This window comes from Chiloscyllium plagiosum, chromosome 5 (genome assembly GCF_004010195.1).
Source record: "Chiloscyllium plagiosum isolate BGI_BamShark_2017 chromosome 5, ASM401019v2, whole genome shotgun sequence".
NCBI classification, from domain to species: Eukaryota; Metazoa; Chordata; class Chondrichthyes; order Orectolobiformes; family Hemiscylliidae; genus Chiloscyllium; species Chiloscyllium plagiosum.
Window position 1 is genome coordinate 109,546,558 of NC_057714.1, and position 25,061 is coordinate 109,571,618.

At 39.6% G+C, this 25,061-nt stretch overlaps 1 protein-coding gene across 1 annotated transcript in view; it reads left to right on the forward strand.

The window, feature by feature from the left end:
- Positions 1–25,061, forward strand: part of LOC122550328 (obscurin-like) — a 784,231-nt gene that overhangs the window by 525,565 nt on the left and 233,605 nt on the right. Inside the window, exons 63-67 of the mRNA XM_043691054.1 lie at positions 10,253–10,522; positions 14,980–16,302; positions 19,924–20,202; positions 20,410–20,485; positions 21,458–21,585. Of these exons, the coding sequence (XP_043546989.1) occupies positions 10,253–10,522; positions 14,980–16,302; positions 19,924–20,202; positions 20,410–20,485; positions 21,458–21,585 (2,076 nt within the window). The remainder of the gene's footprint in view (positions 1–10,252; positions 10,523–14,979; positions 16,303–19,923; positions 20,203–20,409; positions 20,486–21,457; positions 21,586–25,061) is intronic.

Consider the following 25,061-nt stretch of genomic DNA (forward strand, 5'->3'; position numbering starts at 1 on the left):
GGATTAGTAAATTTGCAGACGACACTAAAGTCGGTGGAGTAGAGGACAGTTTGGAAGAATGTTACAGGTTGCAGGGGGACTTGAATAAACTGCAGAATTGGGCTGAGAGGTGGCAAATGGAGTTCAATGCAGCTAAATGTGAGGTGATGCACTTTGGGAAGAATAACAGGAAGGCAGAGTACTGGGTCGATGGAAAGATTCTTGGTAGTGTGGATGTGCAGAGTGATCTTGGAGTCCATGTACATAGGTCCCTGAAATTTGCCACCCAGCTGGATATTGCTGTTAAGAAGGTGTTTGGTGTGTTAGGTTTCATTCATCGAGGGATTGAGTTCCGGAGCCGCAATATCATGCTGCAACTATACAAAACGTTGGTGCGGCCACACTTGGAATATTGTGTACAGGTCTGGTCCCCATATTTCGGGAAGGATGTGGAAGCATTGGAATAGATGCAGAGGAGACTTACCAGGATGTTGCCTGGTTTGGAGGAAAGGTCTTATGAGGAAAGGCCGAGAGACTTGAACCTGTTCTCATTGGCAAGAAGAAGGTAAAGAGGGGATTTGATAGAAACATACAAGATGATCAAAGGATTAGATAGGGTAGACAGTGAAAGTATTTTTCCTAGGATGATGTCAGTGTGTATGAGGTGTCATAACTACAAATTGAGGGGTGAGAGATTTAAGACAGATGTTCTTTACGCAGAGAGTGTAAGGGTGTGGAATGCCCTGCCTGCTAATGTAGTCAACTCAGCCACATTAGGGAGATTTAAACAATCCTTAGATAAGCACATGGATGATTTTGGGATAGTGTAGGGGGACGAGCTGAGAATAGTTCACAGGTCGGCTCAACATCGACGGCCGAAGGGCCTGTTCTGCACTGTATTGTTCTATGTTCTGTGTTCTAAATGTCACTTTCTTCCATAAATTAGATGTGTATCTTTTTTCCTATAAATAATTTAAAGCAAGTAACTATGTGTGACCTCATGTGCACACATATTACCACGATTTGTGGAGTTGAAAGACTATGTAACTTTACCAGTAAGTTTCATCCCTAAAGAAATACTTCTTCTGTTTTACTTTCTACTTCATCCTTAGAAGATAAACACAAATAATTTTTCTAATTTTGCTAGATATTGCTAAATTTTATAGTTTGACTACTTGGTTACAAACTGCAGTATCCCCATTCAGAGCCTTTTTTTAGGCTATTTCATACTTTGTTAAGAATTAGGCAACTGAATCAAACAGTGAAAATATGACATATTTTCCACTACTCATTTAGGATCTTTAATTGTCACTATTATATCAGTGTTATTTGATGTTTAAATGCCATCATGCTGAGACGTTGTGAAAATACTCATTTTTATTTTACCCCTTTTCTAAAAAAAATTCTGACTTTTTGCTCAGTTTCATGGAAGTTATGATCCCTGCTCATGGTAATATTGGACATGTCATACCCCAGAATGAAATCTGATTGATAGATTATATGTTTAATTTTTTCAGTTGATTAATCTTCTGGTTAATCACAAACCTATTCACACAAGGTTACAACAAAATAGATTGATTGTGGTTTAAGAAATCCAGAGATTGAAATTTTTTAATGCAGTTTTAAGAAGACCTGTCTAGTCTCATGAACATCATATTGTTTCTGTACTTCATGGAATGTAGAACAACTCAGGGACTTAATTGCCTTAGTAAAAAGGTAGTTTTGCAACTTCCAGACTGGAGTATAAGGTTAGAAATCTTCTGTTGAAAGTGAGGAAGCGTAACCTCTGTTTTATAAGTACTCATGTAAGAAGACTTCACAGGTTTCAGGAAAGAATTGGAGAAATCAGTTGTGTTGAACTTCAAAATTTAACAGAGGGGTTCTTTCTCTGGATGTGAAATTGTAATGTGATGGTTTCGGAGAATAGCTGGGATGTTCTTTTACTGTGTCTTATTATCATTCAAACTATGTCTTAAATTTAGATGGCTTTGTTTGTTTCATTTTACTTTCTTTCATTGTTTAAAAAAACTTTTGTTTCATTGTTAATAAAGCCCTATGTTTCAGTGAATAACCATCATGTTAAATAAAACAAGGTATATTAGATAACTTAGTGCGGAAACAGGCCCTTCGGCCCAACAAGTCCACACTGACCCTCTGAAGAGCACCCCATCCAGACCCATTCCCCTACATTTACCCCTTCACCAAACACTAGAGGCAATTTAGCATGGCCAATTCACCTAACCTGCACATTTTTGGAATGTGGGAGGAAACTGGAGCACCCGGAGGAAACCCACACAGACACAGGGAGAAAATGCAAACTCCACACAGACAGTTGCCTGAGGTGGGAATTGAACCCAGGTCTCTGGCACTGTGAGGTAGCAGTGCTATCCACTGTGCCACCATGCCACCCACCTAGCTGGCATCTAGCATGTCCAATAGGAACATCAGCTGAGATCATAACAATATCCTTTTTATTACTTACTCCTTTATTTACTTATCTAGCTTTTAAATGCATCTCTGCTGTTCACCTGAACTACAAGCTGTGGTAGTGAGTTCCATTTTTTTAGTTATTATCTGGGAAAAGATGTTTCTCCTGAATTTTCCTGTTGGATTCGTTTGTGACTATCCTATACTTAAGCCATATAGTTCTTTTCTTGCTCACATGGAAGGAAATTCTCTGTTAACCCTATTATACCCTTCAGTAATTTTGAAGGATTCTTACATCACCTGTCAGTCTTCTCTTTTCTGGAAAGGAGGACCTGTTCCATATTTCTGAATACTTCTGATTGTTATAGAACATAAAACAGGACAACACAGTACAGGCCCTTCAGCCCTCTAAGTTGGGCCAACCTTTTATTCTCCTTTAAGATCAAACTGACTGATGTACCCTACATTTTACTATCATCTATGTGCCTATCCAAGAGTCACTTAAATGTTCCTCATGTATCTGACTCTACTACCACTGCTGGCAGTGCATTCCACGCACTACTCTGTATATAAAGAACCTACCCCTGACATCTCCTCTAAACCTTTCACCAATCACCTTAAAATTATGCCCCCTCATGATAGCCATTTCTGCCCTGGGAAAAAGTGTCTGGCTATCCACTCTATCTATGCCTCATCATCTTGTATACCTCAATCAAATCACCTCTCATTCTTCTTCACTCCAAATAGAAAAGTTCTAACTCTCTCAACCTTCCTTCATAAGACATGCCCTCCAGTCCAGGCAGTATCCTGGAAAATCTCCTCTGCACTCGCTCTAAAGCTTCACATCCTTCCTATAAAAAAGCAACCAGAACTGAACACAATATTCCAAGTGTCGTCTAACCAGGGCTTTATAGAGCTGCAGCATAACCTCACAGCTCTTAAACTCAATCCTCCTTTCATGCATTATCTTATAAGTTTCTATTAGATCTCCCCTCAACCTTCTAAACTCTAACAAATACTATCCCAGGATCCTCAGCCGTTCATCATATGTTAGGCCTACCATTCCAGGGATTATCTGTGTGAATCTCTGCTAGACATGCCCCAATGCCAGTATGTCCTTCCTGAGGTGTGGCCCAAAACTGGACACAGTATTCTAAATGGGGACTAACCAGAGTTTTATAAAGTCTCAGTAGCACATCGCTGCTTTTACATTCCAACCCTCTTGAGGTAAATGACAACAAGACTCAACCTGCAAGTCAACCTTTAGAGGATCCTGGACTAGCACACCCAGATCCTTTGTATTTCATGAATTTTCTCACTGTTTAGAAAATAGTCCATGCCTGTATTCTTTTTTTGTAAAGTGCAAGACCTCACATTTGCTCACATTGAATTTCATCAGCCATTTCTTGGACCACTCTCCTGAACTGTCTGAATCTTTCTGCAGCCTCCCACTTCCTCAGAACTACCTGCCTGTCCGCCTAACTTCATATCATCAGCAAATTTCACCAGAATACCCCCAGTCCACTGAAACACAGAACCCTGTGGGACACCACTTATCACCAGCTGCCATTCTGAAAAAGAACCTTTTATCCCAATTCTCTGCCTTCTGTCAGATAGCCAATCCTCAATCCATGCCAGTAGCTCACCTCGAACACCATGAGCCCTCACCTTACTTAGCAGCCTCCCGTGAGGCCTTTTGGAAGTCTAGATAGATAATATCCCTGGTTTCCCTGGTCTAACCCACTTGTTACCTCTTCAAAGAATTCTAACAGGTTTGTCAGGCATGACCTCCCCTTACTAAATCCATGCTGACTTGTTCTAATCTGACCCTGCACTTTCAAGAATTTAGAAATCTCATCTTTAACGATGGATTCTAGAATTTTACCTACAACCGAGGTTAGGCTAATCGGCCTAATTTTCCATCTTTTGTCTTGGTCCTTTTCTTGAAAAAAGAGGTTACAACAGCGATGATTTTTGAACAATTTCAACCAACGCCTCCGCTATTTCTTCAGCCACCTTCCTCAGAACTCTAGGATGTAGCCCATCCAGCCTGGGAGATTTACCAATTTTTAGACCTTTTAGCTTTTTCTCTTTTGTAATGGCTACCATACTCAACTCTGCCTCTTGACTCTCCTTAATTGTTGGGATATTACTCATGTCTTCCACTGTGAAGACTGACACAAAGTATTTATTAAATTCTTCAGCTATTTCCTTACCTCCCATCATGAGCCTTCCTGCATCAATTTGGAATGGCCCAATTTCTACTTTTGTCTCTCATTTGTTTCTTATGTATTGAAAAAGACTTAGATTATCATTTATAATATTACTGGCTAGCTTACCTTCATATTTGATCCTCTCCTTCCTTATTTCTCTCTTTGTTAACCTCTGTTTTTGTAGTCTTCCCAATCTTCAGATTTCCCAGTGCCAATGGCCACTTTATAGGCTCTCTCTTTTTCTATGATACATTTCCTGACTTCCTTTGTCAGCCATGACTGTGTAATTCCACCCCCCTCCCCCCCCCCCACACAGATAATCTTTCTTTTTCTCGGATGAACCTCTGTATTGTGTCCTCAATTACACCCAGAAACTCCTGCCATTGTTGCTCTACTGTCTTCCCCACTAGGCTCTGCCTTCCAGTCGATTTTCGTCAGTACCTCTCTCATGCCCCTGTAATTACCTTTTATTGAAGTATAACACCATTACATCCGATTTTGCCTTCTCCCTTTCAAACTGGAGACTGAACTCTACCACATTATCATTGCTGCTTTCTAAGTGTTCCCTTACTTTAAGGTCTTAAAGTCTGACTTATTACATAGCACTAAGTCCAGAATAGCCTGCTCCTTTGTGGGCTCCATCGCAAGCTGTTCCAAAAAACCATCCTGTGGACATTCCATGAATTCCCTTTCTTTGGATCCACCGGCCACATTATTCACCTAGTCCATTTGCATGTTGAAGTCCCTCATGATCACCGTGACCTTGCCTTTCTGACATATCCTATCCATTTCCTGGTACTTCTTGCACCCCTGGTCTTGACCACTGCTGGGAGGTCTGTACATAACTCCCATTATGGCTTTTTTGCCTTTGTGGTTCCTTAACTCCACCCATACAGACTCCACATCATCAGTGCCATAGATTTAATTTCATTCTTAACTACAAGGCAATCCCGCCCCCTCTGCCCACCTTCCTGTCTTTTCGATAAGTTGTAAATACTTTGATGTTTAACTGTCACTCCTGAACCCTCCACAACCACGTCTCTGTGATGTCTACCACATCATAATCATTCATGGTGATTTGTGCTGTTATTTCATCTACTTTGTTACGAATACTATGAGCATTTCAGGTAAAGCACTTTAACGCTAATTTTCTTATCCTCATGATTTCCATCACCCCTAGTAATATGTCTAAGTTGTCAATGTCCTATTGCAACCTACAACAGCCCTCCACACTATCCTCAACTCCATGAACTTTCACATAGCAGCAAGCTTACTAACTCACCCTTCCACTTCCTTATCCAAGTCATTTATAAAAATCACAAAGAGCAGAGGTCCTAGAACAGATCCCTGTGGAATATCCACTGGTCACCAAGCTCCAGGCTGAATACTTGCCATCCACTACCACCCTCTGTTGTCTGTGGGCCAGCCAATTCTCTATCTAGACAGTCATTAGTGAATGCCTTGCTAAAATCCATATACAACACATCCACTGCTCTACCTTCAACAATGTGTTTTGTCATATCCTCAAAGAATTCAGTAAAGTTTCTGAGGCATGACCTGCCCCTCACTATCTCTAATCAAGGTATGCTTTTCCAAATAATCATAAATCCTGTGTCTCACGATCCTCTCCAGTAATTTGCCCACCACCGATGTAAGACTGACTGACTGGTTTGTAATTCCCAGGGTTATCCCTATTCCCTTTCTTGAACAAGGGAATAACATTTTCCACCCTCCAATCACCTGGTACTACTCCAGTGGACAGTGAGGACACAAAGATCATTGCCAAAGGCACAGCAATCTCTTCCCTCGCTTCCTGAGTAACCTTGGGTATATCCGTAGGGCCCAGTGGACTTATCTATCCTCTTGGTTTTCAAAATTTCCAGCACATCCACCTTCTTAACATCAACCTGTTCAAGCATATCAGCCTGTTTCACGTTACCCTCACAAATGACAAGGTCCCCCTTACTAATCAGTGCTGAAGCAAAGTATTCATTAAGTACCTCCCCTACTTCGTCCCATTCCAGGCACATATTCCCTCCACTGTCCCTGATTGGCTCTACCCTCACTCTGCCATCCACTTGTTCCTCATGTAAGTGCTCCCTAAACAACCTCCACATTTCTGTCATACATTTCCCTGAGAATATCTGCTCTCCCAATTTATGCTCCACAGTTCCTGCCTAACAGCATTGTAATTCCCCCTTCCCCCAATTAAATATTTTCCCGTAATTCCTGCTGCTATCTCTGTCCATGACTATAGTGATCACAACTTCCTTATTTTTACTATCACCAAAATGCTCTCCCACTGAGAGACCTGACACCTGACCTGGTTCATTGCCAAGCACCAAAAGTAATATGGCCTCCCCTCTATTCGGCCTATCCACATAATGAGTCGAGTCAGGAATCCTTCCTGGACACACCTGACAAAATCAGCTCCGTCCAAACTATTTACGTAAGGAGGTTCCAATCAAAGTCACCCATGACGACAATCCTGTTACTTCTGCACCTTTCCAAAATTTAGTAGGCAAAAGTGAGGACTGCAGATGCTGGAAACCAGAGTCTAGATTAGAGTGGTGCTGGAAAAGCACAGCAGGTCAGGCAGCATCCGAGGAGCGGGAAAATTGATTTTTTTTTTGCCTTTCCAAAATCTGCCTACCAAACTGCTCCTTCATGTCTCTGTTGCTATTGGGAGGTCTTTAAAAAAACTCCCAATAAAGTGACTACTCCTTTCCTGTTTTTGACTTCCACCCTTAATGACTGGGTAGACAAACCCCCCCTCGATGATTTCCCTTTCTGCAGCTCTGATACTATCCCTGCTTAGCAATGCCACTTCCCCCACCTCTTTTACCTCCTCCCTATTCCTTTTGAAACATCTTAACCCCGGAACATCCAACAATCATTCCTGCCCCTGTGTTAACAAGTCTCCGTAATGGCTCCAAGTACTGATCCATGCTCTAAGTTCACCTCTTGCAGATGTAGACACACTTCAATCCATTGCACAGACTGCAACTTTGCTCTATCAACTGTCTGTCCTTCCTCACAGAACCTCTGCATGCTGTATCTGCCTCTTCACCAGCTATCCTTTCCTTTGATCCATCCCATCCCCCTGCCAAACTCGTTTAAACCCTCCCGAAGAGCTCTCGCAAACCTCCTGCCCATGATAATGGTACCCCTCCAGTTCAGGTGCAACCCGTCCTCCTTGTACAGGTCCCACCTACTCCAGAAGGTATTCCAATGATCCACATATCTGAAGCCCTCCCACCTACACCAGCTCTGCAGCCACGTGTTCAGCTGCACCTCACTCTGTTCCTAGCCTCACTAGCACATGATACAGCCGTTTTAATTTATAGAGATTAGGATTGTTCATAGCAGCTGAAATTTGATCTGAACAAAGTTATGAATAAGTTTAACATAACTTCCCTGCTTTTCAGTTCTATCCTTCTAAAAAATAAAGCTCAGGGATACGTATCCTTTTTCTCATATGATATTATTGTTTTTGATTTGTGCATCTGCACTGCCACATAAATTCCTCTGAAGTCTATTGAGAAGTTAGCTTTTCCAAGAAGTATACAGCCTCCTTATTCTCTCTATATTCTACTCCTCAATTATTGAAATTCTTATCAAAATTGCATGCTCATTCTGCTACGTTTATTAACACTTTTTCTTTATTTTGTCATATTCAGAGGAGGCTCGACAAGTTGTATAGACTACTCCAGCTCCTGTATTTCTACTCCTGTCTATGAGCTACATTCCCTTTAATTTGATACTATTTGCAAGTTTTGAAATTCTGTTTCTGATTCTGATTCTGGATCCAAATTATTTATGTAAACAATGAACAATGACTGTCTAAATACCAATCTTTGTGCAATACCACTTCCCACAATTTCCAAACTGAGTAATTACCATGAGTGGAACTGCTTTCTGTTTTGTAGACAGCTTGCTATCCATTTTCTACTTCTGAGTAGATATCAATCCACATATTCTGACTAAAGTTATCATTTTCTCTTATATTAACTTACTGAATGTCTTTTGGCAATCCTAATGTATTATTTCTATTCTTTTATCCTGAACTACCCTATCCACTGCTTCTTCAAGGAATTCAAAAAGGTTGACTAAGAATATCCTTAATCCATGATGGTTGCTCATATTCTAGATGTTTATCTGTTTTATATTTTTTGAAGAATTCTGTTATGTTTGTTGCTGATATTACAACAATTGAACTATAGTTCACTGGACTTGATCTGTCTCTTTTGGGTAGCGAGGAATCATATCAGCCATCTTTCAGTGTATCAGCACTAAGCATGGTGTTCCCTTAACTAACATTTATTGTATAGGCAGAATTTAAAGAAGTCCACTGAAACAGGCATGTTGGCAGGAATACCCACATCAGATAACCAGTGTGGGAAAACTCCCCCATAAGTTGGGAGTGGGAAGGCTGAAGGAATTCTGCTTGCTGGAGATGGGCTGTCAATGAGGTTCATCAATTAGGTTCATTAATGTGCCACTTAACATCGGTTATCCCTAAACCCATTGGAATTTAGATATTTTCTAATCAAACTGTTTAGACCTGTTATTAGACACCTCTGAAGCAGGCGGGACTTAATCCTGGACCTCATGGTTCAAAGGTAGGGATACTATCCCTATGCCATAAGAGCCCTCCCATTGGAATTTAGTGGTAGTTCAGGGCTTCAATGGGACTCAAAACAGCTTTCCCATTTCCACAAGGCCAGCCTGCAAATCCTTTGGATTTTTCTGTGACCTCATAAGGGTGGTGTAGGGTGGAGCATCCTTCATTGATCAGTGCCTGACCAACAGACCAAACAACAGGAATCCGGTGGCTGGAGTTCCGCTGAAAGCTGCCTTGCCTCCTACCCCCATCCTTCCACTCAGCTGTATCCAATGGCTGATCTGGGCAAGGCTTTGGAACATTGGTCAACCACCTCTTCCCCTTGATTATATGGAGTGCCTGAATGTGGCAAGTGTCTGAGGAAACTAAATTCTTGTCAGACTTCTCCAAGGAAGCAACATGGAGTTCATACCAGCTAGTGGGAGGAACTGTCATTAGAACTGAATCTATATATGTAATAAATAACCTCTGTGATCACTGATCTATGTTGACCCGGTCTGGCAACATCTCAATTCTGGAACTTTTTCTGCTTTCCTCATCCTTTCTGATCATATCACCCTCCTAAACCCTACTTGCCTTTCGCACATCTGCACTTTGGCGCACACAGAAACCTTTGGCTGCCTAAGGTCTAAGATTTGAAAATCCTTCCTTATACTTCTCTGCTACTCTCTCCTATAAATGCTTCTAAAATTTTGCTTCAAAAGATGCTTCTAAAAACCCACCTCTCTTGCTGTGTTTTTGATCTGTTGTTCTCTTTGTGATTTTTGATAATAGCTATTATAAATCATGTTAGAATACACTAGTTCAAATTGTTGTCATTCAGCAGCACACACAAGTCTTTATAAAATTGCTTTCTTAAAACTTTTGTCAATTTTACTTAATTATGAACCACCCATAATTATGAATTTACATTTCATTGGGTTGTGTATTTGCAATGATAATTGAATTTGCAAGAGAATTTTGCATACTGTAAAATAATCTAAGATTTTTATTTTGTTCTATTCTGCAGAGGTTCCCGTCACTGTTATCATTCCTCTCTCTAATGTTACTATAAATAATGGAGAGTCTGGCAAACTGGAATGTGAATTTTCAACTGAATGCGTGAATGTTAAATGGCTAAAGAACGATCAGCAAATTGAGTCAAGCAGCAAGTATGAGATCATTTGTGATAGAAAGAAACACTGTTTGACTATTCACAAGTGCAGTGTTGAAGATGAAGGGAAATACACTTGCATGCTGTCCTCAGACATTAAAACATCTGCTGAAGTTTGTATAGATGGTAAATCATTACTTTGCTCTTTTTGCAATATACTAACACATTAATCATATTCACAGTGAAGCTTTTATGGTAGGTATGTTAACGCAATGTTAATAATACTAAATTGGCAATTTTTGAAAAGAAAACTAAGAACTGCGGATGATGGAAATCAGAGACTAAAACAGAAATTGCTGCAAAATCACAGCAGGTCTGGCAGTATTTGTGGAGAAAAAACAATTAACATTTTGGGTTATTTTCTGATGAAGAAGAGTTTGGGGGGGGGGGGGGGGTGCAATGGGGGTGTGTGTGGAGGAGTCAATGAAAAATGGAAATGAAACCCAGAGACAGAGAGAAACAGTTAGGCAGACAAGCAGTTTTTGAAGTTGAGTTCAAATATTCCCCTGGAAAATTATGCAATGTAATAATGATAAATTAGTGAGTTGAACCAAAACAGAGACCACAAAGCAGCTGAATCGTTGTAAAACAAAACAACTGGTTCACTAATAATGTTCGGAAAAAGGAAGTGTGACTCTTAAGCAGCTTAGTCTAAAAGTGACTGCAGTCCAAGATACATGGTTGGTCTTTAAAGTCCTTTGAAGTGACATAAACAGTCATTTGCTGTACAGTATTTTCTAAAATAGTCCATTGTCTTAAAATTAATACCATAGCACAAGGTCTCACTTAGGCCATCCACATCATGAGAAACATATTTAAGATTTCTTATTCTCAATTTCTATGGTATATTTTTTCTGTTTCCATCATGTCACAAAAAGTTAATATTATGAACAGTGAAGATTAAAATCATTAACCTAGACATAGTTAGAACTCCAATTTTTAACTTCATAACTGAGGTTTATATGAAGCCCAGATCTTTACTTACTTTAGCAACAATAAGGCTTAAAATAAGATGAATTGACTTGATCTTGACCTAGGTTTTGCAAGTCTTTCAGGACAAAGTTGAAAGTCATTTGGAAAAAAATATAGTCTTATTTACAGAAATTGCAATAAGAACAAAAACAAATACAAATATATGATCAGAAGTTGTGAAAACGTTAAATTTTCAAGAAGATTTACAGAATATCTTTAATAGGAGGATTTGGAGGGATATGGGCCAGGTGCTGGCAGGTGGGACTAGATTGTGTTGAGATATCTGGTCGGCATGCACAGGTTGGACTGGAGGGTCTGTTTCCATGCTGTACATCTCTATGACTCTATAAATAAATTTCTTCATCCAAAGAATAGTGAGCCTGTGGAATTTGCTGCCACAGAAACAATTCACAGCAAACCATTGAACGTTCTTAGGGCTAAAAGGATTAAAGACTATGGGGAGAAAGTGGGAACAGGATACTGAGTTTGATGATCAACCATATCATATTGAATGATATAGCAGGCTCAAAGGGCCAAATGGTTATCCTTGCTCTTAATTTTGATGTTTCCATGTTTCTTGCATTTCATCTAATATTGAAATGTTTGGTTCTGTACTTCAAAGCAAAAAGTAGAAAAAAATTCAGTTTCTAATTCAACCAGTTGGCAACACAAAATTCCCCAAAAACAAATCAAAAGTTAGTTTTACTGTGGAAAAAAAATCTAGCCCTGATTTTCACCACAACAGTACTCTTTGTTGCAGCAAAAATACCAGAATTCAGGAATCCCAAGTCCTGCATTCAAATCTGGCACATTTTGTGTCGGGGCAGGAAAGTGGAACTTTCCCAGCCCCTGAATCAGTTGATAAAATGTGGCAAGATCAAAAACGCAAGTTGAGAATCTCTCTAGTACGTGGCATGAGGTCTATTCACGTGTTAAACATCTAATTGTTTCATGAACTTGCCTCATTTCTATGCAGTCTACTATTTTACTAGGCAGAGGAGAGAAACTAGATTCTGACATTGTTGGCGTTCTCAGAATGATTAATTGGTAGTTCCAACTCATCATTCATTCCTTGGGACGCAATCTTGGCCAGCATTCCTCAGCATCTCACAGAACCTCTGCCTTTTTGCACATGGCTGCCTCATTCAGAACTTGGAGCATCACAATACTTCTGGCATGTGTTGCTTATATCACGAACCACAGAGCTGGAAAACTGGCTACATTTGCCAGCAATGATCAGTCTAGTGGCGGGACATGTTCCCCAACAACACTGTACTACTTCAGTTTCAGACATGCAGACTGTGCCAGCAGTTTACACAGCAAACATATGTGCTTCAACAAAATAGCCATTTCTGAAGGTCTAAGGGGAGGTAGTCCTCGGTTCTGCTAAGGGGCACAGTACGTCTAGGGTATTATCTGACATCAGTCTGAGACTTGGATCAATCAGTTAACCGCTTGGGGCAATCAGGGTCACTATAGTCATAGAGATGTACAGCACAGAAACAAACCTTTTAGTCCAATTCGTCCATGCTGACCAGATAACCTAAACTAATCTAGTTCCATTTGCCAGCATTTGGCCCATATCCCTCTGAAATCCTTCCTATTCGTATACCCACCCAGACGCCTTATAAATGTTGTAATTGTACAGGCTCCATTTCCTCTGGCAGTTTGTTCCATACACCACCTTCTGTGTGAAAAAGTTGCTCTTTAGGTCCATTTTAAATCTTTCCCCTCTCACCTTAAACCTGTGTTCTCTAGTTTTGGATTGCCTTACCCTGTTTGATATGTTCGCTAGTTTAGTTTCAATGTGAGTGAGTGAGTGAAAGAAGGAATTGGTCTGTTAAGTGAGTAGGTACTGGTGGACATGGATAAATGAGGAGATCTGTGAACAGCGTGATGTGAATAAGTAATGAGGCATGGATAGGTAGAGGGAGTAGGTGGCTGAATGGGTGGTTAGGTTAGGGTGGTCAGGATGGGTTGGAATGTTTAGTTGTGTAGGGTTAGATGGATAGTGGGAGAATCGACGTTTCGGGCATAAGCCCTTCTTTAGGAATAAACCCTTCTTCAGGCTTATGCCCGAAACGTCGATTCTCCTGCTTCTCGGATGCTGCCTGGCCTGCTGTGTTTTTCCAGCATCACATTTTTCAACTCTGGTCTCCAGCATCTGCAGTCCTCACTTGCTCTTAGATGGATAGTCCATTGGGAAGGTTAGTCAGGTCAGATAGGTAGATGGGGATATAAGGTTCATGTCAGAATTTAGGGGTAGTAAGGTGATTTGATGGATGGTTTGGTTCAGCCAAAAGGTTGGTCGGGTGCTCAGATTAGGCAATTGTTAAAGGAGTAAGGGGCCTTGTTGGGTGGCCACAAGAGTGGCTAGTTTGTCTGGGGGTTAGTTGAAGGGTCATATGAAGTGATGGGGAGAGGTGTCAGGGGTCACAGTTATTAGACTCATTTTTAATCTGACATTTTGTGGATACCTACCCAGGGTAAGTACTACAGTGAAGTCTGTAACTCTAATGCAGAGTTGAAAGTATTCACAGAGGATGGTACAAAGCAGGGGAATTGCCATTGGTAAATCCCACATTGGTGCACACATCAGGATTTATGCAGGACCCTGACAAGCATTTTAGTTGCACGTTGACCTTGCAACAATCTGGAGACCAGAAAACCTATCCCATTTGACTTTGTTTTGCTGTCACCATTTTCACTCCCAGATTGTGAATGGCAAGCAGTTGTATGATCCTGAGGAGCAACATCAGGGTGATCAATTAAAACGTCAGCCCATCAAGATTCTCATTTATCTCTAATTGGATAATTGCAATAAAAAATTGTCCAAAGATCATTTGGTTTCTTCTGTAAATTATACACATATCAAGGAAGTAACCTGAGAAGCTTGAGATAATATGTTGTGTAATTTGGAAATAAATAAATTAGCTAAAATCTTTTACCAAGAAAAAAATTCCTTATAAATCAGCAACATAAGTCACTTATGTAACTCTTTTAAAAAAAAATGCCAATATGGGACAGGCTGATGAACTAATTTTCTTAAAAAATTGAATATAGTTTAGAAATACAGCCTGTTGTATTATCACTTCATAAATTTTTGAAAATAAAACTGAAGGACCGGCATAGAGGTTGAATGTTCATTAATAAAAACTCATCTTTTGGCTTCAGTTTATATACATGCTAACTGACTGTGCAGGAGAACTGGGTGACTTAAATTCCCTCCCTTTCTGTGATGAAAGACATATTTGCATAAAAATATGTATAGATGATAATATTTAACGTAGTAACAAATATACTATCATTATATACTACCAAATGAACTACTACAATGTACTATTACAACGCAACCTAAGAATTAGAAAATATTTAAAAATTTGTAATTCAAGATTACAAATAGATTCCTGTCTAAATGCATTTCATGCTGATTCTAAAATCTTCTCAGTATTCATAACATCATTGTGTCTATAAATTCTGTTTTATTATGTATGGTGGACCTAACTTTGTTCTAATCAGTTGGGCTATCACTTTTTCTGTTGCCATTATTTCAATGTGTCTGTACAATTAGTAAGTGCTAGTTTTAAGTAATTGAGTCTTACTGTCTGCAGCTGTGATGCAACCCATCCCAACCCAAGATTTGGAAGTTCCACAGGAGCCAGACCAAGTTACAGTGGAACTAATAGATGGGGAAGAGGTTCCTCCGAAACCAAGCTTGCCACCTGAGGCAGCACAAGAAGGCGATTTGCATCTTCTCTGGGAAGCCTTAGCTAAGAAACGAAGAATGAGTCGAGAGCCAACACTTGATTCCATTAGTGAAGTACCAGAAGAAGATGACAAAGCTCAGAAGCACCGGCTACAAAAAGCTATGGAATTGGAAGATTTATCTACAGATGAAATGTCCAGAACATGTGATTCTTACACAAGTTCTGATGATGAGTCAAGATCTGGTACTCCATCCCTTGTTCATTATCTGAAAAAGGCAGGAAAGTCCACTGTAACGGTAGCTGGAAAAGTACAAACTATATCCACAAACAAGTTTTGGAAACACTGGGAGACTTCAAACACTGAAGTTGACCAATTACAAGATGTAAATGAAGACCCATCTCTCGTTGAAGCTGCTACAAAAATCCAGGCTGCATTTAAAGGCTATAAAACTAGGAAGGAACTTAAACAGCAAGTCACCCCTGTGTTTACTGAAGTTTTTAAGTCTCAGATAAGTAAGTTTGGACAAACTGTCCATCTTGAGTGTGTAACCCAGAGTAACTCTGAAATCAAGGTACAGTGGCTCAAAGATGGAGAAGAAATTGTTGATGGAAGGCATTATCACATTGATAATTACAGTGATGGAACTTGCTCCTTAATTATAACAGGTGTGGAACAAAATGACACTGGAACATATACTTGTGAGGTCTCTAACAAGTTTGGTGCAACTTCTCATAGTGGAAAAGTTACTATCGCAAGTGATGTAAAGGAAACAGTTAAGAAGGTCAAAGAGGGTATTGGTATAAAGTACAGCACTGACAGTGAACCGGAAAGTTCTTCAGGAAGTGAGGTTGATGATGCTTTCCGTAGAGCAGGCAAACGACTCCATAGACTTCTGCATTCAAAACTGTCTTTTGAAATTTCTGATGTGGAAGAAGAATTTTTCTTTAGTGCTGATGAAGGGGATGAAGATATTTTGGACAAACAAACTTACCATGAAGATGAAAATTACATTTATATAAAGTTTGATTCATTGACTGAGGCTGAAATAGCAGCAACCAGATTTAGGGAAATATTTATTGGTCAAGGAATTCCTGTTCACATTGATATCTGCGAAGAAGGAAGCAGAGTTGAAATTCGGATTAAGAAAGTATCTCGGCCCACTGCAGCATCGATTGACGATCGGACCAATATAGAAGAGGGGGTACATGCTATTGTTGTTGAGTCAGGTAAGTTTGTAACTGAGTTTTGCTTAAATCATACACAGTTTACTTTTGAGTTATAAAGTCTGAATGTATCACATAATAAGACCATAAGACATAGGAGCAGGAATTAGGCCACTGATCCCATAGAATCTGCTCCGCTATTCAATTATGGCTGATAAGTTTCTCAACTCCATTCTCCTGCTTTCTCCCTCTAACCCTTGAGTCTCTTGATACTTAAGAACCTATCTATCTCAGTATTAAATATACTCAATGGCCTGGCCTCCACAGCCTTCTGTGACAATGAATTCCATAGATTCACCATCCTCTGGCCGAAGAAGTTTCTCCTTATCTCTGTTCTAAAAGGTCTTCCCTTTGCTCTAAGCCTGTGGCCTCAGTCCTAGTCTCTCTTATCAATGGAAACATCTTCCCAACATCTACTCTGTCCAGGCCATTCAGTATTCTGTATGTTTCAATTAGCTTCCCCCTCCATCATCCTTCTAAATTCCATTGAGTATAAACCCAGTATATCCACCTCGTATAATTTATTCTCTACCTTTATAGTTTTAATAATTATATATTTAATTACAGCAACCAGCTCATTGTCAGAATAGAGCCATAGAAAAGTTATGGCACAAAAAGAGGCTGTTCAGTCCATCCTGTCTGTAGCAGCCAATAAAAGAAACAACTATAAAGAAAAGTTACCCATTCTAATCCTACCTTCCAGCAGTTGATCCATAGCCTTACAGTTTACAGCACTTCAAGTGCCGATCCAGGTACCCTTTTACCAAGTTGAGGGCTTCTGCCTCTTTCACCAAACCAGACATCAAATCTAGTCCACCACATTCCCCTACAGCTCATAGGCTTTATTTTTGTTTTGATAAATGGGCCCTTGTCAAATGCTTTACTAAAATCCATATAGACAACATCCACTGCACTATCCTTACCAATTCTCCTTGTTACTTGCTCAAAAAACTCAAGTAGAGATTAATTTGATAGTACAAACTTGAGTATGGTTGAATCAAGACACATTTTGTCAATGCTTTTTAACTTGCACTCAAGCAGGATAATTTGCATGAATACTAATGTAAAGGGTAAACAAGTTATATTGTGTGAGAAGACAGTGCTAATTGGTTAGAAGTGGATTCTGAACTGTAGATGTGTTTCCGTGGCAAATGCAAAAGTTAGGCGTTAACTAACAGTCAATTGGTCAAGGCATTGCCCTGAGGACTGATCCAGAGAGTGACTGTCACCTATGTTATTGAGTTTATTAACAAGTACAATGTGGTATTCGTTCTTTCTGCCAGCAAAAAAGAGTCCTATTAAGTATAAGTCATTATCTAACTGGTGTGTTCTGCAGGGCATTATCTTTAACAATCAGATTCCAATTTCCAAACAATCAGAACCCCCTTTGTAATATAAACATTATTTTACCTTTACATTGATATTACTTCAATTATCCTGATTGGTGCAAGAGAAATAACTTTGACAAAGTGCTTTTTTTCAGCGATACTCAATTTCAACTAAGTGAGAAATGCACAACTTTCCCTTAAAACCATTCTGCTATTCTTGATTAATTCATTCTTTTCTAAGTGACGACAGTTTATCCTATCTCTCAGAGAATCTCTACAGTGTGGAAGCATTTGCACCATTGGATCCAACTGACTCTCTGATCCCTTTGATCCCTTTAACCCTAAGAACTATATCTATTACCTTCTTGAAAACATTCACTGTTTTTGGCCTCAACGGCTTCCTATGTCAGAGAATTCCACAGGCTTATTATTCTGAGTGAAAAAAGTTTTCCTCGTTTCAATCTCATGGTTTACCCTTTATCTTTAGACTGTGACCCCTAGTTCTGGGCTATCCAGTCATCGGAAGCATCCCTCCTGCAATTCCCCTGTCTAGTCCTTTTAGAATTTTATAGGTTTCTGTGAGATGTCTCCACCACTTTCTCCTTCCTCCATTCCCCTGATTCTTCCAGTCTGTTTAATCCAGTCTGTTTTCATGTGTCAGTCCTATCATCCCAGGAATCAGTCTGGTAAACCTTCACTGCACTCTCTCATAACCAGAACATCCTTCCATTCAGAAGGAGACCAAAACTGTATAAAATACTCCAGGTGTGGATTGATCAACACATTCCTGCTGCTGTACTCAAATTCTCTTGCTTTGAAGGCCAACAAATCATTTGCCTTCTTTTAATACCTGCTGCACCTGCGTGCTTATTCTCAGTGACTGGTGTACAAGGACACCCAGGTGTCATTACTCCTCCCGCTTTTCCAGATTATTGCCATTCAGATAATCTATCTTCCAGTTCTTTGCTACTGAAGTGGATAACCTCGCAATTATCCACATTAAACTCATCTGCCATGTATTTGCCAATTCACTCAACTTAGCCAAATCATATTGAAACATCCTTGCATCCTCTTCACAGCTCACTCTAGTTTTTTTGTAGTCTGCAAACTTGGAGATATTGTATTTAGTTCCCTCATTCAGATTATTAATATATATTGCGAATAGCTGGAATCGAAGCACTGATCCCTTCAGCACCTGAAGATAATGAGAACTGCAGATGCTGGAAATAAAATGCGGAGCTGGAAAAGGCACAGCAGGAAAAGGCACAGCAGGTCAAGCAGCATCAGAGGAGCTTGAGTGTTGATGTTACAGGCAGGTTCTTTCATCAGGACCCCAGTAACAGGACCTCCCTTCAGTACCCCACTCGTCACTTTCTGCTACTCATTAAAAGGCCATTTTTTCCCACTCTTTGTTTCATCTCTGCCAAACAGTTCCCTACCCATGTCAGTACATTACCAACAACACCTTTGGGTTTTCCTTCTTTTTCCCAGAATGTACCGCTTCTTATTATTTTCATATTCTCTACTTAGCCCCATACCTTTCAATATACCTCTAGGCTTTCTACAAAATTAAGTTTTCTATGTCTGCCATAAGGTTTTGTTTTCTGCTTTATCTAACCTTGTATATTTATGGAAAACCAGTGTGCTTTTGGATTTGACAGTCTAAACTTTTATTTGTGGGGCATGTCTATACTATGCCTAGAGAACCTCGCTTCTGAATGCCTCCGACTGATTTTCACTCAAGTAACTGCATCCACTTCCACCTGATCATCAGAGCTTTGTAAAATGTACCACGCCCAAATTACAACTTTTCTATCCTGTTTTCGATAATGATGCTAAATCTATATGATGGCCATGATCTCCAAAATGGTCACTGCTCCTTCATCCACCAGTCCTTCATTTCCTAAACTAATTCTCATCACCACCACCAAAAGATCACTTCACCACCCCAGAACATTACTGTCTTGATTCTGATTTGGTGGATGATTAAAAATTTCTTTCAAAGTATGTCATAAAAACAGCGGTCCAAAATGAGTCTTCAAAATGAAACCAGTAAATACTTCTGGGGGAAAAAAATTAAAAGGGCTGAGAAAATGAATGGTTTTGAGTATATCTCTTTTAGAGAGTAGCATATCTTCTTTGTGCTGGTAAATTCCTTGATTGTAGTCTTTTTCTCTCTCTCTCGCACAACTAAATTAATTCTTGATAAATTGAATTATATGCTTAGAGTCATTCCACAGAGAACATTTTCTCACATTAATTATTTCCTTTTTACGTTATCTTTTGTCACATAAAGCCCCCCATGTTATCTCTGAGCTCCAGAACCAAGATGTTCAAGAAGGCTATCCTGTCAGTTTTGATTGTATGGTAGCTGGATATCCACCTCCAGCTGTTCGATGGTTTAAAGATGGAAAGCTGATTGAGGAGAATGATCACTACATGATTAACGAAGATCAAGATGGATGCCATCAACTTATTTTAACATCAGTGAATCTGAGTGATATGGGAGTATATAGATGTGTGGCAGAAAACTACATTGGCGTTGCTTCAACAAAGGCAGAATTAAGGGTCGATGGTAAGATTTGGCAAATATGATGCAAAAAAGTGATAATTAAAATGAATTATGCCATTTATGTTAACTTGGAGGAATTTGATATTTTGTAATATTATTATAGGCATGGATCTGCAAATGCAAATTGTTAAAACTTTACATATATAGTGTTATATTTTGGATGATAACAGCATGCCTTTTGCTTAAGTTAGTTTCATTTCTTTCTCACAGTTAGCAGCTCAGACTATGATACAGCAGAAGCCACTGAAACATCATCTTATGTCAGTGCCCAAGCTTCTCTAACCCGGTTAGTATTGAAGCACTTATTTCATTACATCTTATGAACATGAAGATTGTCATTAAAGGCAATTTCAATTTTAAAAGTGAACTTCATAGTTTTCAGAATCCTTGGGCAGAATCTTCAATTTTGAAGCCCAGATTGGGTGTTTGCTGTGGAAGTGAGCATTGCTTCTGCTCAGGGGCAGGTTGATTTCTCTTGTGTGACCATATAGTTCTCAACTCATTATGTCTCCATGCGCAAGTAATTTGTCAAATCTTACAGGCCCCAGCCAGAGCCTTATAGGGATAAAGGTCGGGACATCATAGTTAATCAATGCGTGGATAGCCATTTAATCACAAGCCAGGAGCAGCATTGATGCTTTTTGAATGAATTCCTTGTAGCTAAACGTTCTGGCCCTGACACCCTTCCCCAATCAGCCTGACACTGCTGACCAGCCTCCTTGACCTGTGCCTGTTACACAGGTCTCCGGCCTCTGTCCATCGGTTATTCTCTATGCCCCTTGCAACTTGTACCATTGCTACAGAATGTCAATTATGGCATGGCATAGATGAGTATTTTTGCCAAAGAGAACAAGTTGCTATTCCAAAGTCCAGCAAGTACAGTACCTCACCTGCTGCATACCTTGTATGTGGAATCAGAAAACATGCAGAGTCTGCTTGCAGATAACATTCATTTTGTTTAGCTAAAATCTTTTAATGAGTATTTATGAGAGCACAAATACATGCACAAGGGTTTCCCAATGGCAGTAAATGGGACAATTGAGCTGCTTTTAAATTTCCAAGAATTTAAATGTTAAATTCACCCTACTAGCAGTGTAAGATTTTGTGAAGCTGGTTTGTTGATATAGCAGGGGATGTTTTTCACTAAGTGGAACCACATTAATTCTTTCATTCCATAGTAATGTCTTCACATAGATTTCAGTTTAAGATTCTTGAGTGATAGTTTTTAATAATTCATAAACACTTTTTTTAACAATAGGGAGCAGAATTTGGAAGGTCTAGAATCACAGGCTGAAGAAGAACAACTGCCTCAGATCATAGAGGAGCTTCATGATGCCTTTGTTACTATTGGAGCTCCAATAGTAAAACTACAAATTAAAGTTAAAGGTATGACTAGTTGTCAATTTAGCAGTGGAAGTTGCGAAGTTTTCAACCTATAATGAAGTTACATTGCAGATTTCAGTAACTATTCTCTCAGCATGCAACTAGTGGAAAAAGGAATAACACAATAAACCTCAGGTTTCTCTCACAAATTTAAACTGATTTAAATTATGGCCATGGTATTTTCTTTCCGGTTACTTTTCCATTTCTGCCCTCATTGATTTTCTGTTCTCCTTAGCGGTTTCTCCATCAGCTGTCTTTTTCATCGTACATGGAAATTGCATCAGGATCCAAGAAATAATGTTGGATCCCAGATGAAGCCTTTAAATAAGAATTTGGTTTATTTTGTGTGAGAGCACCGGCTGCTTTTTTCAATGCCATTTGAAATCAAATTGAGTGTGAAATTTTATTTAAGCAGATGCTTTTTTAAAAGAAGAATCAATCTTGTCATGAGCAGTACATATAAACATTTGGGGCAATAGTAATATTACACCCCCTCCCTTGTCACCTTCCATACTTTAGTAGATCTGCAATATTACAGGGCATTGTTGATAACTGACGAATTATAGATATTGTGACACATTGCCCTTGCCCTAGAACCAGAAGCTCTGGGTTAAAGTTCAGCCTGGAACTTGATGGCCTAGGAAAGTAATGTCACAACACGTCCAAGCAAATTAAGCTTGTAAGTCCATCTAACAGATGCCAGTGGCAGATGGTTAAACAGATTGGCGTCCTGGTCAGCTACGTGATGGAAAGAAATTGGAGTTTCTACCATCTCTATTCACGGTTATAGGCTGCGATACACTTAGAAAAGTCTATATTGCCCTAGGAGGAGTTTGGGAGCGATGCTGGTGGTTTGGTGGTGGATGGTGGATGTAGATCAGATTGATGCAAACACCATTGGGTTTGATCTTCATTCCAGCTGGAGTGGATTTGGGACTGCCTCCTTGCCCTAACTAATAGTGGTGAAAGTTGTAACACTTTGGATCAGTCCTGCCTTTGGGTAGAGAACTCAAGAAGAAAATCTTCTCATAAACAGAATATAGAGCTTTAAAATTGTTCTGAAGTTGAGTCTGAGGAAATATTTGAAATATGTCATGCTTTAAGCATTTAAAAAAGATGCAAAGCAACTCTGAACCTCTTATCTTGACAACACAAAACACATTCTTGTTATTGATTCTGGCAGAGGAGTATGTATGCACAAGTTTGTCTGAACCAGGCCGCCTATGTAGTTTATTGATGTATGGTACTTTTGGAGTTGGTGCCAAAGTACAAAGTGCCAAATAAGAAAGGAGACATCAAACACAGTGTGCAAATATCCCAAAGTGCAAGAAAAGTTCTGAGGTAGGAAATCAGACTGCTGGCAGCATACTTCCTTCGTGCGCAGATTGCAAGTACAGTGCAGAAGTAAAAGCACAAGTGAATGCTGCTAGCAGGTGCAGAAGTCTTGGGGAACCTAATTATCCAAGAGGAAAAATATTAGCTGGGGTAAAAGTAGAAAATTAATTTAGCAGTTGGTTAGCAGTTCAGCAAAAACAGCAGGAACCTACCTTTAACATGATAGCATTCCATTATACTCATTAAAGCACTTAGTCACTGTTGTACGATGATTCCTCAATACAGCTTGTCATGGAGTTACATCTACCTTGTAGATTTGCTACCACCATTATTTTTCTTTGTAAGGATATAGATGGGTTGGCTTTTTGTAGTGAAGTAGAGGAAAACCACCTGATGGTCACACAAGAAGAGGCTATTGTTTTAAACAAGATGTAGTTCATTGCTGATGGTAACTAGGTAGAAGTTATATAGGTATGACAGAAATTGTTACTGAAAATACAAAGGACAACTCCAGGTTAGGTCTGATTCCTTCAGATGCAGTTACCCTGCTCAGGTTCATGTGACATCATCACTTTGTGCATGTTTAATGCATTCCTCCACATTAATTCCTTCACACTCTTATTCCTTCGTAATAATATCTCCTTAGTTTCATTTCTAGTAATATTATACGTTTGTGCAATAATCACATTTGCCACAACCCCATCTCCCCCAGGGTTCCTACTTCACAAATTCAATAGTCTGGAGGTACTACTATTTTCCATTCACTTCAGACTTGGAAACTTAATAGCCTCTGTGTTGAAGACTGTTTACTTTAATTGTATTCCTGACAGTGTGAGGGTTTCATTCCCTTAGAACTGGAAACCCTTTTATCTTTTGGACTTCCTTCACTAATGATGTCTTTCCTACTGAAATAGATGGTTGATCTATTATAATATCTGGAGGACCTTTAATCTTGGAAACTTGCTTTGCAAAACCAATATTTAATTCTTTTCAGTGTCCTGGATCTCCAAACTAGACAGTTTATTCTTGACTGCACCCTGAATCTGTGGACATTTATCACCACATTTTAATAGTGGCTTCCATGGAGCTATATTGTTATGATCCCAGCTTCTGGTAATACTGGACAAGTCAGATCCCAGAGCAAAGCTTGTTTTGAAAGACTGTAGTTTTATGTGGATTAGATTAATTACAGTTTGGAAACAAGCCCTTTGGCCCAACAAGTTCACACCGACTCACCGAAGCACACCCACCCAGACCCATTCCCCTATGTTTACCCCTACACCTAACACTACGGGCAATTTAACATGGCCAATTCACCTAATCTGCACATTTTTGGACTGTGGGAGCAAACCGGAGCAAACCCACGCAGACACACGGGGAGAATGTGCAAACTCCACAGTTAGTCGCCTGAGGCAGGAATTGAACCCTGGTCTCTGGTGCTGTGAGGCAGCAGTGCTAATCACTGTGCCACCGTGCCGTCCACAAATTATTTTTGTAATTTGGTTATTATAGTGGCCAGACCAGGTAAATGTGACAGAGTTCTTTCCCAAAAAGGCATTAGTGAATCAGATGGGTTTTCACAACCATCAACAGTGGTTGCATGGTCATTGTTAAATAAGCTTATTAATTCCAGTCTTTTTAAATAAATTCAGAGTTCACATTCTGTATTGGTCTCACATTAATTCTCATTTGAAGCTCCAAATGTCCAAAAGTACAGCTCCCCCCTCACCCACGCCAGTACTGGAGTCACAGCCTGAATTTCATGCTGGATTAAGGCACAAATCAACAACACCTTACATCTCCGTGGCGATAGTCCACCATTTGAACTAAGCTGACACTTCCCATTCATAAATGTACACAGACAGATTCCTGTATATGCAAGAAGTTCAATAGTGCATTCCCAGGTAGATTTATAGAAGGGACGAGATAAAGTAGTGTGACAATGTAAACTTAAACTTTAATAGGTTTATGGATTGTTCATGGATAGAAAGACTCAGCACTAATTCTTTCTGGAATAAACTTTTTCCCATCAGAAAATAAATGTGAGGTGCTGCATTTTGGAAAAGCAAATCTTAGCAGGACTTATACACTTAATGGTAAGGTCCTAGGGAGTGTTGCTGAACAAAGAGACCTTGGAGTGCAGG